We start from the raw sequence: 15,316 nt of genomic DNA, 5'->3' as shown, positions 1-15,316 counted from the left end.
CCTTGAGATTATTAGATGTGGATTATATTTATTCAAACCCTTTAAACTTTCTAAAAATCAGTGTGGCGTGAACAAGAATACAAAGACCTAAGTTCTGGTCCAAAGTCATGCACCAGACAAAAATCACTTAATGCTTCAGGAGATATGTCCACATTCATGTGATGAGGCACCTGAACAATATTATCTCTGGGTTCCTATATATGTATTTCTTGATAGTACCATAGCCTATGACTTTAAGTGTGAGTACAGACCTCATCTTACTTAGATAGGCCTGACTTTATTGTTGTTTAAATGTGGTCATATTTATTTTGAAAGAATTGTTGGCTGGGCGCAGTGGCTCACGCCTGTAATCTCAGCACTTTGGGAGGCTGAGGTGGGCGGACCACCTGAGGTCAGGAGTTCAAGACCAGCCTGACCAGCATGGCGAAACCCCGTCTCTACTAAAAGTACAAAATTAGCTGGGCGTGGTGGCACATGCCTGTAATCCCAGATACTCAGGAGGCTGGGGCAGGAGAATTGCTTGAACCAGGGCGGTGGAGGTTGCAGTGAGCTGAGATCGCGCCATTGCACTCCAGCCTGGGTGACAGAGTGAGACTCCGTCTCAAAAAAAAAAAAAAAAGAATTGTTTCAGCTCTACAATTCCATATTTAAACATTACATTTTTGATTAGGTGGAAAGGGAATAGCATTGGGTTCCAAGTCCAATCTGCCACAAATTGTCCAGCCCTGGGCAAATCATTCTTAACTTCCCTGGGCTCTAGTTTTTTAGAGGTTTTTGTTTTGTTTTGTTTTTGTACTAAGCATGAGAACTTTGGAATTATAATACCCCTTCCAGCTTGAACATTCAGTAAGTTTAAGGTTTCTTGGGACTTTGAGGGACACTAAATCCCTAGTTGTCCTCATTGTTTTTCTAATTTCTCCCTAAATAATAATAGAAATGTCTAAATAATTGTCTATAGTGAGTGTTTACTGTGTTCCTTCTTCCCCCAAGAAATGAAGAGAAAAAAAGAAAAAAGGCAGGCCCTGGAAACTTGTTTTCTTAATTTTTTTAATTACTTGAATCTTTTTATGTTTTTAAAGGCAAAGGAGCTATCCTTCAGTTTAAAAATCTATGTGACATAATAGTTAAAAGGTGGGATGTTGTTTATGGATAAGTGAAGTAAAAGGGCTCTAGTTTTACAGGTAGCAGTTTTTTAAAACAAGAATATATTGATGCTAAGTACCAATCCAAGTGATAGTACACAGCATCCAAATGTGGCATGTGTCATTAATGACATCTTTGGACTGTACATTGCTACTTGAACCTTGTTCTAAAGGGTGTCAGTCACTGTAGATGGGCATAGGGACTAGTTGTTAAAAGGATTCAGGTAACCACTGTAGGATGCATTGTATTTTTATGGTTTTATCCACAGTGACAATTTTCTTTTTCTTTTTCTTTTCTTTTTTTTTTTTTTTTTTTTTTTTTTAATACAGAGCCTTGCTCTTTTCACCCAGGCTGGAGTGCAGTAGCACAATCTCCCAATCTCACTGCAACCTCTGCCTCCTGGGCTCAAGAGATCCTCATTCTCCCACCTCAGCCTCCTGAGTAGCTGGGACTACAGCCATGCACCACCGCATCTGACTAGTTTTTGTATTTCTTTGTAGAGGTGAGGTTTCACCATGTTGCCCAGGCTGGTCTCGAACTCCTGGACTAGAGCTATCCTCCCACCTTGGCCTCCTAAGGAGCTGGGATTACAGGTTTGAGCCACTGCGTGTAGCCTTCTTCTTTCTCTATGGTGGCCTGTGATTCTCCTATATATCTCTAAATTTTTGTAATTATTTATTTTCATTTTTATCTACATATAGACTCTTTCTTACTCTAATTTCAAGCACTGATTTTCTTTCATCTACCAGTTCAGACCCTTTGCTTTTTTTTTTCCAGGATTCCTGCAGTTCATCTGAGAGAACTGATGGAAGATATTCTAAATACAGCGTTCGCAGAAATTCTCTTCAGTATCACCAAGATGACACCAACTACAGAACCAAAAGTTTCAAAGTAATGTTCTTTATATACTTCTTTAGTCTTTAAGTAGTATCCATGTTTAAGGCTACAACCTCTTAAGCAGCCTCTGCAGTGTTTGTGTAAGGGCACTTGTGAAAGAAAATATTTTCCTTGATATATTAAATAGACTTTCAATTCTGTGGAAATAGAGAATAAAAATCCAGAGTTTGTGCCTATCACATTTTGTCTGGGACCTAAGCCTTAAGTCTATGCCATCACTGCTTGATATGTTAACTTGTTCATGAGAACTAGTGCTGCTTAAGAGCCAAGAAACCCCTGGTCACTTGGTTGGTCAAAATCTTGGTGTGATGGTCACCTTCTTCTATGTATAAGTCTAGCTGCTCTCTACACTGAAGTCTGCAGTGGTCAGATAATTTATTGTACTTTGGAATTCTAGTCATTTTCTTCTGGAGGGGATATGAACTCCATATTAATACTTCAGCTTTTGGTTTATTACCATGGAGCCAGCACAGGACACTGGGAAGACTTAACCATATTAACAAAAAGCATATATTCTCTAGAATGTATGCTTACCCAGTATCCATCTGGGATCTGGGTGATTTTAAATCCATTTGACCTTGGGCAGCTCTCAGTTTAGAGCAGAGTTTCTCAGCCTTGGCATTCTTGATATTTGGGGCCAGTTAATTCACTGTGGTAGAGGTAGTCTTATGCATTGCAGTATATTTAGTTGCATCCCTAACTTGTATGCACTAGATGTCAGTAACATCTCCCATCTCAAGTTGTAACATCGAAAAATGTCTCCTGACATTGTCAAATGTCCCCTGGAGGGCAAAGATGGCCCCTGTTGAGAATGCTGACCCAGAGAGAGTCTATCTATATTCAAATGTGCACTCCAAGTCAATTAAAAAAAAGCTAAAGGTTTTCTGGCTTTTTTATATTCTTACAAACTTGAATATGTATGAATATTCATTACACTGTATATATTCACTTATTACAGTGAAATATAATTATTTCTAAGAAGCGTCTTTCCTCCTCTGAATGTAATTGGACAGAATGCTCAGTGGATATAAAGACAGTGTTCATTTCCATAACTCCTTCTTAGCATGCTTAAAATGAGCATTATACTTCCTCCCTTCCAAATAAAAATTAACACAATTAGGACAGGTTATTGATACCCTTACTGTGAAGACAGCATCCTGTGACTTTGTTCCTTTTTACCTTTATTTTTAATAGATCCGTATATTCACTATAGTAGTGACCTTGTCTCGTATGGCAATTTTTAAGTTCCCTAAATCATCTTCCAACATTCCCAGTCAGGTCCTACAAATTCAAGCATTTTTGCACCATTTAAAGGAGTGCCACTAACCTATACAGAAATACAAAGTTTAGGCTATGAGAGCTAATGATTATCAAGCATATTTTAGAACAAACCACAAGACATTTCTTTTTGTAGGTGTTACATGCCTTATATACATTATCATATTTAATATTCACAGAAATCCTCTCAGATAGGCATGATTATTTTTCTTCTTATGCCATTGAAGAAAGCAAGGCTGTAGAGTAATAATTAAATGGTTGAATCGGGATTAAAACCTAAGTCTGCCTGGCTTTAGTAATTTACGTCATTGACCACTGTGCCATTACAGTATAAATTTAGACCTTATATACCTAATTTTTTCTAGAAGTCACCAAATGCAGGAATATATTTTCAATATGTAAAAATTAGTGTTCTCCAAAAATACATAAACATAGTACATGCCTCTTAGTTCAACAGAGGTCTAGATGCAAATGAAACATTTAAAACATTATTTCCCAATACACTTAGAGTTGGTATCAGGTGAATCAGTGCTATCTAGTGGCACCCAAATTGCTATAAATCAATGCAATTTCCATAACAGCATATGGCAAAGCTATGAATGTTTAACATGTTCAGCAAGTAATCTCATTGGAGTTCTGTTTAAAATTACATTTGCAGCTGAAGAGGGAATCAGGCCTAGCTCATAAGAGGGGCCAGCACTTAGCAAAATGAAAAATAAATTTGAAAATTTTGCAAGTAGATAGTGCAATATAGGATAGAGCTGCAGAACACATTTTATGATGGTGTTGTTCCACATTAATACTACTTGAATATTTTAAAACAGATATATTTTAGCAATGCGTTTATTGACTATCACCATATGTCACAGATTCCTGGCCTGAAATAATATAGTAATTTAACATAAAACTCACAGGAATATAACATTTTTGGTAGTCATTGGAGAGGAAAATATAGGAACACATTTTTGCCAATTGTAGATACCAATGGTCATTTTCTCATATTCCTTTCATGAAAATAAGTTTTTTACAAAAGACTGAGAGAGGAGGCACCTTTAAAAGAAGAGTGAGCTTAAATGAGTAGTGAGAAAGTTGTGTTAGTCATTTCTTGTCTTCATGGATAATCAGAAGAGCCAGCTCTGATACATCATTGACATCCTGAAGAAAATGCTTCAGATAAGAGAAATAGGAACTCAAGAGAGAATGTGCCCCTTACTCCATCAGTTTCAGAAGACATTATTTCAGTAGCTATTAACTTTACCCACTTTTGCTAAGACAGAATTCAAAGAAAAGGCAACTTATAGGGACTTGAGTTCACTGGTTCTACTGAAAACTACAGTTCCAGGAAATCAGTGTAAGACTCAGTTTAATGCAACAAACATACTGTACAGCTACCATGTTGCAAAACACAGTACCTGTGGGTGTGGGGTTGGGGAACAAATGTATAAAGATGCAGAAAGCATGGTATTAAAGGAGAGAATAGTTATCTAGTTACCTTACTTCTAACAAACACAGGTGCTCTAGAGCAGAGGCTGGCAAACTGCTTATGGGTCCAATCTTGCCTGCCAACTGTTTTTGTAAATAGAGTTTTATTGGAATACAACCACACTCATTTATTCACATATTGTCTTTGGCTGCTTTTGCACTGAACAGTAGAGTTGAATAGTTGCTACAGAAACCATATGGCCCACAAAGACTAAAGTATTTACCGTCTGGCCCTCTATAGAAAAGGTTTTCCAACCTCTGGTCTAGAGGAAGAAGAAATTACTAATCTACTTCTTCCTTTACACATTATATGACATGTTTCCTTTTCTGTATTTGCCAATCAAATAGATACTCTCCAAGCTCTTTGGAAAGTCATAATACTTATTCATTCAACAAATATTTATTGAGTGTCAGCTGTGTGCCAGGAACTTTCTAGGTGCATGGGACTCACATCAGTGAACAAAATGAAACAAAAATATCTGCCTTTTTTGTTGTAGTTGGAGGATGTTCATGTTTTTGTTGTTGTTTTTCTAAACACAGCATTAATCAAACATTTATTGGATTTCTAATGCAAACCAAGGCACTGTGCTAGGAGCTCAAGAGAATGGCATCATAAGAAAAAACATTACCAACCCTTAGGAATTTAAATCATTCATACAAATTACTGTGGTACAAAAATGAAAAGGGCTAAATGCTATAAAGGTGGCCCCAAAAAAGTGGCCCCAATAAACTGCATTGGGGGTTCAGAGGAAAGAAAGATGCTCAAGAGTCTTTTGAAAAGAGGTTTGTAAGGACAAGGCACAAGAAAACATTTATCCACATCTCAGTTTGGGAGAGGATCACTATTAGAATTTCAGTTGTAGATTCTGACTATATTACTGTTGACAGACAAATAACTGTTGGAATAGCAGACCATGTTGGCAGCTGGCTTCTCTTCTGTTGTTGCTGTTGTAAGAAGGCACTGAAACATCCAACATGACCACACTGCTGGTATAGGGAAGGGTTAGCAGGAAGTGAGCAAGTCAGGTTCTCTTTCAATCAATCCAAGGCTAGAGCCATCTCCTCTGTTTATTCCTGTGGCAATCACCAGGACAAAAAGGATTAGCTTTCTAGAAGCCTGTCAAGATTTTGAGCAGGACCAACATCCACAATTGTGAGAGCAAAATGTAATGTTGTCTTAAGTTGACCAAGCTAACTGGACAACGCCTGATCTAAAAGCTTATATTTAGAATTCATTTCAAAGCTGAATCTAACACAACATTTTCTCTGTCTTGGTAGACAAGAGAAGCATTTCATGGCCTGTCTTTCATCAAGCCTAATTGGGTTTCTGTAGGACATACAGGCTTCCTTCCTGTCTCAGCTGTTTCAAATAGAACAGAATGTTCAAAAGTCAGCCGGTAACACAGCATTGCTAATTTGAATTCACAAAGGAGCATGGTTTTGTCCAAGACATCCCCATTTATTACCTTTACCCATACTAAATATATGGTTTTAATTAACATTGGAATTTTTTAGTAAAACTGCAGAAGGCATGTTTATTCCCCATCCTTCTTCCCCTTGAAAGAAAAGTCATGATTTTTAACTTGTAGTTGAAGAGTTAGTATACAGTTTCTTTTTAAACAAACAGATGTTTTACAGGATAAGATGAGGTAGGTGAGGAAGCGTTAATAATGGCTTTCAGCAGAGTCTACAGAAGCAGAGTTTGCCAAAGCCCTGTCATATTTGTTCAATGTAAGCATGTGTGTGATATAAGTACATGTTTTGTTCCTTGAACTCATTTCTCTCTCATTGAATCTCTGTGATTTGTTTATACCTTGCTCACAGCAATTAATGGCTGTTAGCACTTTCTCAAGTCAGCTATTTCTGTACATATCTTAAATCTTCTACAACAGTAGCTTCTAAAGCATGCTATGTATAATTCCTGGTACAATTCAAGATTGTAGGTGATGCATAAACATTTTTATTTTAATGACTATAAATATATATCACTAATGGATTATTAACGTTGATTTTTACAGATATTGCTTAGGAATAGTAGTGGCAACCATAGGAAGATTTGAGAGAGCTTTAACTCTACAATACTCCAGTTATCTCATTTATAACTACTCCATGCTCTGATAAGAAGTCATATGTAAACTAATATGCAAATACAGCTCTGTGCTTCTCTCCATCTTTTAAGCCTCCCCTATACAGAGATTTAGAGTACAAGGTTAACTTTTAAGTAAATGTAAGAGAAAACAGTAGTAAAACTATAGGTGAACATTGACGTTTGGGAAATGCTCTTCTACTAGATTGTATGGGCTTTTGAAGGCAAGCATTGCCTTGACTCCAGAACACACAGTGAGTGTACAATACATGTTAAACTGGTGATTTTAAAAACTTTTTAAAAATCATTTTCTAGTTTCGGCCTTTCTAAAATTCTAACAAAAATTTAATTGCTATTTTTCCAGTAATGCTTACATGACACATTTAAAACCTTACAGGCAATCAAATCATGCTGAAATATGAAGATATGTTTATTCTCTTGAAGTGATCAAGACTAACCTGCAAGCCATATTTAACTAGTCAATTTCATCCTGCTCTTCAAAAATTAAAAGGTTGCCAGTTGAATTGGTATTTTTTTCTTTGTTGTAAAATCTGAAAATTGTAATGGATCTAAAGTGCTTTTTCAGAAATCAACCTGGGTACTTCGATGAGCATATTAATATTTTAACCTATTAGAGCCGCACTTTATCAAACCCAATTCCCTCAGCAAGCCACTTGCTTTTACCCTTCCAAATAATTTACTCAACAAGAATATTAAGAAAAGAAAGATTGTGAAGAAATTTAGCTATAGAAGCCATTTTTAATAATCTCTAATTCAAAATTCTAGGTACTAAAAACAAAAGAAATACCAATTAAATTTATTAGTTTTTAACAAACGTCATAATATATTCATCCAAACAATGATTGTTTCCTTTAAAATAGTCACTGTAAGTCTGGGTGTGGTGGCTCACGCCTATAATCCCAGCACTTTGGGAGGCTGAGGTGGGTGGATCATGAGGTCAGGAGATCGAGACCATCCTGGCTAACATGGTGAAACCTTTTCTGTATGAAAATTACAAAAAAAAAAAATTAGCTGGGCATGGTGGCGGGCGCCTGTAGTCCTAGCTACTCGGGAGGCTGAGGCAGGAGAATGGGGTGAACCTGGGAGGCAGAGCTTGCAGTGAGCCGAGATCGTGCCACTGCACTCCAGCCTGGGTGACAGAGTGAGACTCCATCTCAAAAAAAATAAATAAAGTCACTTTAAGAAACTAAGCACTGAGGAGGAGCCAAGATGGCCGAATAGGAACAGCTCCGGTCTACAGCTCCCAGCGCGAGCCACGCAGAAGACCGGTGATTTCTGCATTTCCATCTGAGGTACCCTGTTCGTCTCACTAGGGAGTGCCAGACAGTGGGCGCAGGTCAGTGGGTGAGCGCACCGTGCGCCAGCCGAAGCAGGGGCGAGGCATTGCCTCACTCGGGAAGCGCAAGGGGTCAGGGAGTTCCCCTTCCAGGGGTGACAGACGGCACCTGGAAAATCAGGCCACCCCCACCCGAATACTGTGCTTTTCCGACGGGCTTAGGAAACGGTGCCCCAGGAGAGTATAGCCCTCACCTGGCTCAGAGGGTCCTACACCCACGGAGTCTCGCTGATTGCTAGCACAGCAGTCTGAGATCAAACAGCAAGGCGGCAGCGAGGCTGGGGGAGGGGCGCCCGCCATTGCCCAGGCTCGCTTAGGTAAACAAAGCAGCCTGGAAGCTTGAACTGGGTGGAGCCCACCACAGCTCAAGGAGGCCTGCCTGCCTCTGTAGGCTCCACCTCTGGGGGCAGGGCACAGACAAACAAAAAGACAGCAGTAACCTCTGCAGACTTAAATGTCCCTGTCTGACAGCTTTGAGGAGAGCAGTGGTTCTCCCAGCACGCAGCTGGAGATCTGAGAACGGGCTGACTGCCTCCTCAAGTGGGTCCCTGACCCCTGACCCCCGAGCAGCCTAACTGGGAGGCACCCCCCAGCAGGGGCAGACTGACACCTCACACAGCCGGCCAGGTACTCCAACAGACCTGCAGCTGAGGGTTCTGTCTGTTAGAAGGAAAACTAACAGAAAGGACATCCACACCAAAAAACCATCTGTACATCACCATCATCAAAAACCAAAAGTAGATAAAACCACAAAGATGGGGAAAAAACAGAGCAGAAAAACTGGAAACTCTAAAAACCAGAGTACCTCTCCTCCTCCAAAGGAACGCAGTTCCTCACCAGCAACAGAACAAAGCTGGACGGAGAATGACTTTGACGAGCTGAGAGAAGAAGGCTTCAGACGATCAGATTACTCCGAGCTACGGGAGGATATTCAAACCAAAGGCAAAGAAGTTGAAAACTTTGAAAAAAATTTAGAAGAATGTATAACTAGAGTAACCAATACAGAGAAGTGCTTAAAGGAGCTGATGGAGCTGAAAACCAAGGCTCGAGAACTACGTGAAGAATGCAGAAGCCTCAGGAGCCGATGCGATCAAATGGAAGAAAGGGTATCAGCCCTGGAAGATGAAATGAATGAAATGAAGCGAGAAGGGAAGTTTAGAGAAAAAAGAATAAAAAGAAACGAGCAAAGCCTCCAAGAAATGTGGGACAATGTGAAAAGACCAAATCTACGTCTGATTGGTGTACCTGAAAGTGACGGGGAGAATGGAACCAAGTTGGAAAACACTCTGCAGGATATTATCCAGGAGAACTTCCCCAATCTAGCAAGGCAGGCCAACATTCAGATTCAGGAAATACAGAGAACGCCACAAAGATACTCCTCGAGAAGAGCAACTCCAAGACACATAATTGTCAGATTCACCAAAGTTGAAATGAAGGAAAAAATGTTAAGGGCAGCCAGAGAGAAAGGACGGGTTACCATCAAAGGGAAGCCCATCAGACTAACAGCGGATCTCTCGGCAGAAACCCTACAAGCCAGAAGAGAGTGGGGGCCAATATTCAACATTCTTAAAGAAAAGAATTTTCAACCCAGAATTTCATATCCTGCCAAACTAAGCTTCATAAGTGAAGGAGAAATAAAATACTTTACAGACAAGCAAATGCTGAGAGATTTTGTCACCACCAGGCCTGCCCTAAAAGAGCTCTTGAAGGAAGCGCTAAACATGGAAAGGCACAACCGGTACCAGCCACTGCAAAATCATACCGAAATGTAAAGACCATTGAGACTAGGAAGAGACTGCATCAACTAACGAGCAAAATATCCAGCTAACATCATAATGACAGGATCAAATTCACACATAACAATATTAACTTTAAATGTAAATGGACTAAATGCTCCAATTAAAAGACACAGACTGGCAAATTGGATAAAGACTCAAGACCCATCAGTGTGCTGTATTCAGGAAACCCATCTCACGTGCAGAGACACACATAGGCTCAAAATAAAAGGATGGAGGAAGATCTACCAAGCAAATGGAAAACAAAAAAAGGCAGGGGTTGCAATCCTAGTCTCTGATAAAACAGACTTTAAACCAACAAAGATCAAAAGAGACAAAGAAGGCCATTACATAATGGTAAAGGGATTAATTCAACAAGAAGAGCTAACTATCCTAAATATATATACACCCAATACAGGAGCACCCAGATTCATAAAGCAAGTCCTGAGTGACCTACAAAGAGACTTAGACTCCCACACATTAATAGTGGGAGACTTTAACACCCCACTGTCAACATTAGACAGATCAACGAGACAGAAAGTCAACAAGGATACCCAGGAATTGAACTCAGCTCTGCACCAAGCAGACCTAATAGACATCTACAGAACTCTCCACCCCAAATCAACAGAATATACATTTTTTTCAGCACCACACCACACCTATTCCAAAATTGACCATATACTTGGAAGTAAAGCTCTCCTCAATAAATGTAAAAGAACAGAAATTGTAACAAACTGTCTCTCAGATCACAGTGCAATCAAGCTAGAACTCAGGATTAAGAATCTCACTCAAAACCGCTCAACTACGTGGAAACTGAACAACCTGCTCCTGAATGACTACTGGGTACATAACGAAATGAAGGCAGAAATAAAGATGTTCTTTGAAACCAACGAGAACCAAGACACAACATACCAGAATCTCTGGGATGCATTCAAAGCAGTGTGTAGAGGGAAATTTATAGCACTAAATGCCCACAAGAGAAAGCAGGAAAGATCCAAAATTGACACCCTAACATCACAATTAAAAGAACTAGAAAAGCAAGAGCAAACACATTCAAAAGCTAGCAGAAGGCAAGAAATAACTAAAATCAGAGCAGAACTGAAGGAAATAGAGACACAAAAAACCCTTCAAAAAATAAATGAATCCAGGAGCTGGTTTTTTGAAAGGATCAACAAAATTGATAGACCGCTAGCAAGATTAATAAAGAAAAAAAGAGAGAAGAATCAAATAGATGCAATAAAAAATGATAAAGGGGATATCACCACTGATCCCACAGAAATACAAACTACCATCAGAGAATATTACAAACACCTCTATGCAAATAAACTGGAAAATCTAGAACAAATGGATAAATTCCTCAAGACATACACCCTCCCAAGACTAAACCAAGAAGAAGTTGAATCTCTGAATAGACCAATAACAGGAGCTGAAATTGTGGCAATAATCAATAGCTTACCAACCAAAAAAAGTCCAGGACCAGATGGGTTCACAGCCGAATTCTACCAGAGGTACAAGGAGGAGCTGGTACCATTCCTTCTGAAACTATTCCAATCAATAGAAAAAGAGGGAATCCTCCCTAACTCATTTTATGAGGCCAGCATCATCCTGATACCAAAGCCTGGCAGAGACACAACAAAAAAAGAGAATTTTAGACCAATATCCTTGATGAACATTGATGCAAAAATCCTCAATAAAATACTGGCAAACAGAATCCAGCAGCACATCAAAAAGCTTATCCACCATGATCAAGTGGGCTTCATCCCTGGGATGCAAGGCTGGTTCAATATACGCAAATCAATAAATGTAATCCAGCATATAAACAGAACCAAAGACAAAAACCACATGATTATCTCAACAGATGCAGAAAAGGCCTTTGACAAAATTCAACAACCCTTCATGCTAAAAACTCTCAATAAATTAGGAATTGATGGGATGTATCTCAAAATAATAAGAGCTATTTATGACAAACCCACAGCCAATATCATACTGAATGGGCAAAAACTGGAAGCATTCCCTTTGAAAACTGGCACAAGACAGGGATGCCCTCTTTCTCCACTTCTATTCAACATAGTGTTGGAAGTTCTGGCCAGGGCAATTAGGCAGGAGAAGGAAATCAAGGGTATTCAATTAGGAAAAGAGGAAGTCAAATTGTCCCTGTTTGCAGATGACATGATAGTATATCTAGAAAACCCCATTGTCTCAGCCCAAAATCTCCTTAAGCTGATAAGCAACTTCAGCAAAGTCTCGGGATACAAAATCAATGTGCAAAAATCACAAGCATTCTTATACACCAATAACAGACAAACAGAGAGCCAAATCATGAGTGAACTCCCATTCACAATTGCTTCAAAGAGAATAAAATACCTAGGAATCCAACTTACAAGGGATGTGAAAGACCTCTTCAAGGAGAACTACAAACCACTGCTCAAGGAAATAAAAGAGGATACAAACAAATGGAAGAACATTCCATGCTCATGGGTAGGAAGAATCAATATCATGAAAATGGCCATCCTTCCCAAGGTAATTTACAGATTCAATGCCATCCCCATCAAGCTACCAATGACTTTCTTCACAGAATTGGAAAAAACTACTTTAAAGTTCATATGGAACCAAAAAAGAGCCCGCATCGCCAAGTCATTCCTAAGCCAAAAGAACAAAGCTGGAGGCATCACGCTACCTGACTTCAAACTATACTACAAGGCTACAGTAACCAAAACAGCATGGTACTGGTACCAAAACAGAGATATAGATCAATGGAACAGAACAGAGCCATCAGAAATAATGCCACATATCTACAACCATCTGATCTTTGACAAACCTGAGAAAAACAAGAAATGGGGAAAGGATTCCCTATTTAATAAATGGTGCTGGGAAAACTGGCTAGCCATATGTAGAAAGCTGAAACTGGATCCCTTCCTTACACCTTATACAAAAATCAATTCAAGATGGATTAAAGACTTAAATGTTAGACCTAAAACCATAAAAACCCTAGAAGAAAACTTAGGCAATACCATTCAGGACGTAGGCATGGGCAAGGACTTCATGTCTAAAACACCAAAAGCAATGGCAACAAAGCCAAAATTGACAAATGGGATCTAATTAAACTAAAGAGCTTCTGCACAGCAAAGGAAACTACCATCAGAGTGAACAGGCAACCTACAAAATGGGAGAAAATTTTCGCAACCTACTCATCTGACAAAGGGCTAATATCCAGAATCTACAATGAACCCCAACAAATTTACAAGAAAAAAACAACCCCATCAAAAAGTGGGCGAAGGACATGAACAGACACTTCTCAAAAGAAGACATTTATGCAGCCAAAAAACACATGAAAAAATGCTCACCATCACTGGCCATCAGAGAAATGCAAATCAAAACCACAATGAGATACCATCTCACAACAGTTAGAATGGCAATCATTAAAAAGTCAGGAAACAATGGGTGCTGGAGAGGATGTGGAGAAATAGGAACACTTTTACACTGTTGGTGGGACTGTAAACTAGTTAAACCCTTGTGGAAGTCAGTGTGGCGATTCCTCAGGGATCTAGAACTAGAAATTCCATTCGACCCAGCCATCCCATTACTGGGTATATACCCAAAGGACTATAAATCATGCTGCTATAAAGACACATGCACACGTATGTTTATTGCAGCATTATTCACAATAGCAAAGACTTGGAACCAACCCAAATGTCCAACAATGATAGACTGGATTAAGAAAATGTGGCACATATACACCATGGAATACTATGCAGCCATAAAAAATGATGAGTTCATATCCTTTGTAGGGACATGGATGAAATTGGAAATCATCATTCTCAGTAAACTATCGCAAGAACAAAAAACCAAACACCGCATATTCTCACTCATAGGTGGGAATTGAACAATGAGAACACATGGACACAGGAAGGGGAACATCACACTTGGGGGACTGTTGTGGGTTGGGGGGAGGGGGGAGGGATAGCATTGGGAGATATACCTAATGCTAGATGATGAGTTGGTGGGTGCAGCGCACCAGCATGGCACATGTATACATATGTAACTTACCTGCACATTGGGCACATGTACCATAAAACCTAAAGTATAATAATAATAATAATAAAAGAAAAAAAGAAAAAAAGAAACTAAGCACTGATTCCTATGAACCATCATTAAAAACATCTTTGCATCCCTGCCCTTATTTCTTATGTCAATGGCACATTTTTTTGAGTATGATTGTTTATGGCAAATTTTCATCTACTATGAGTGGATTTGGTTTCTGAAAATGGATTAAAGTCATGTGAAGCCAAGTCTGAAGTAAGTAAAAAGAAAAAAAAATTGAGTAAAATCTTTTCGTTATTGACACACTAGGAATATATAATTTTATACAATAAAATATCAATTAGCTATTAGTCCTATTATGAAAACTAGTCAAAGAGATTCAAAAGGATTTATCTAGAATAGTATTTTCATAAATCTGTTAATAGGATAAATGAGTGTTGGTTTTTTTATTTGTTTTTGTTTGTTTGTTTGTTTGTTTAGATGGAATCTCACTCTGTCACCCAGGCTGGAGTGCAGTGGCACTGTCTCAGCTCACTGCAACCTCTGCCTCCTGGGTTCAAGCAAGTCTCCTGCCTCAGCCTCCCAAGTAGCTGGGATCACAGGCATGCGCCACCACGCCTGGCTAATTTTTGTATTTTTAGTGGAGATGGTGTTTCACCATGTTGGCCAGGCTGGTCTCCAACCCCTGACCTCAGGCAATCCGCGAGCTTCCACCTCTCAAAGTGCTGGGATTACAGGTGTGAGCCACTGAGTCTGGCCTGCTTTGGGTTTTTAATATTGTTGTATCAATTTGGATTCTTAATGGTAAATTTGCATAGTTTGCATAGTTAAAAGTACTGGTTGTTCACTGTTTCTGTCTGGATAGATTAGAATCATAAAATGTTAGTGCTGAGAGGACTTAGAGATGATCTGGTGCAGCCCCATAATTTTTTTACATCAAGAAACTGAGAATGTGAGTACAGTAATCTCCTGTTTCCCAGCTTCCACCACAGCAAACTTTAATTTCTGCACTTTGGTCAAGAAACGATCATCATATGACCATTTATTGAGTTCTTTAGTGTAGATGGCACAGTGCTAAATTGTGGAGTATTTGGATGGGTAGATGGAAAAATGAGTAGATGGAAAGATGGGTAGATGGAGGCAATCATAGCCTCACCCTCTTGGAGGTTAAAATGTAAAATAGCAGCCACACAGATGGAGACATGGAGGGCAGACTTTAAGTAAAACATCTGCCCAGATTAAACTTTCAGATAGGAA

At 39.2% G+C, this 15,316-nt stretch overlaps 1 protein-coding gene across 21 annotated transcripts in view; it reads left to right on the top strand.

Moving 5' to 3' along the window:
- CEP128 (centrosomal protein 128) overlaps positions 1-15,316 on the top strand; it is a 465,504-nt gene that overhangs the window by 427,424 nt on the left and 22,764 nt on the right. For all 21 annotated transcript variants that reach the window (XM_054449602.2, XM_054449600.2, XM_063651940.1 and 18 more), the window contains one exon: positions 1,921-2,034. In XM_054449602.2, the coding sequence (XP_054305577.2) occupies positions 1,921-2,034 (114 nt within the window). The remainder of the gene's footprint in view (positions 1-1,920; positions 2,035-15,316) is intronic.

The sequence above is a fragment of the Pongo pygmaeus genome, chromosome 15, assembly GCF_028885625.2.
Source record: "Pongo pygmaeus isolate AG05252 chromosome 15, NHGRI_mPonPyg2-v2.0_pri, whole genome shotgun sequence".
NCBI lineage: Eukaryota > Metazoa > Chordata > Mammalia > Primates > Hominidae > Pongo > Pongo pygmaeus.
The sequence above is the reverse complement of the archived record's forward strand: the minus strand, read 5'-3'. Positions and strand labels throughout refer to the sequence as shown.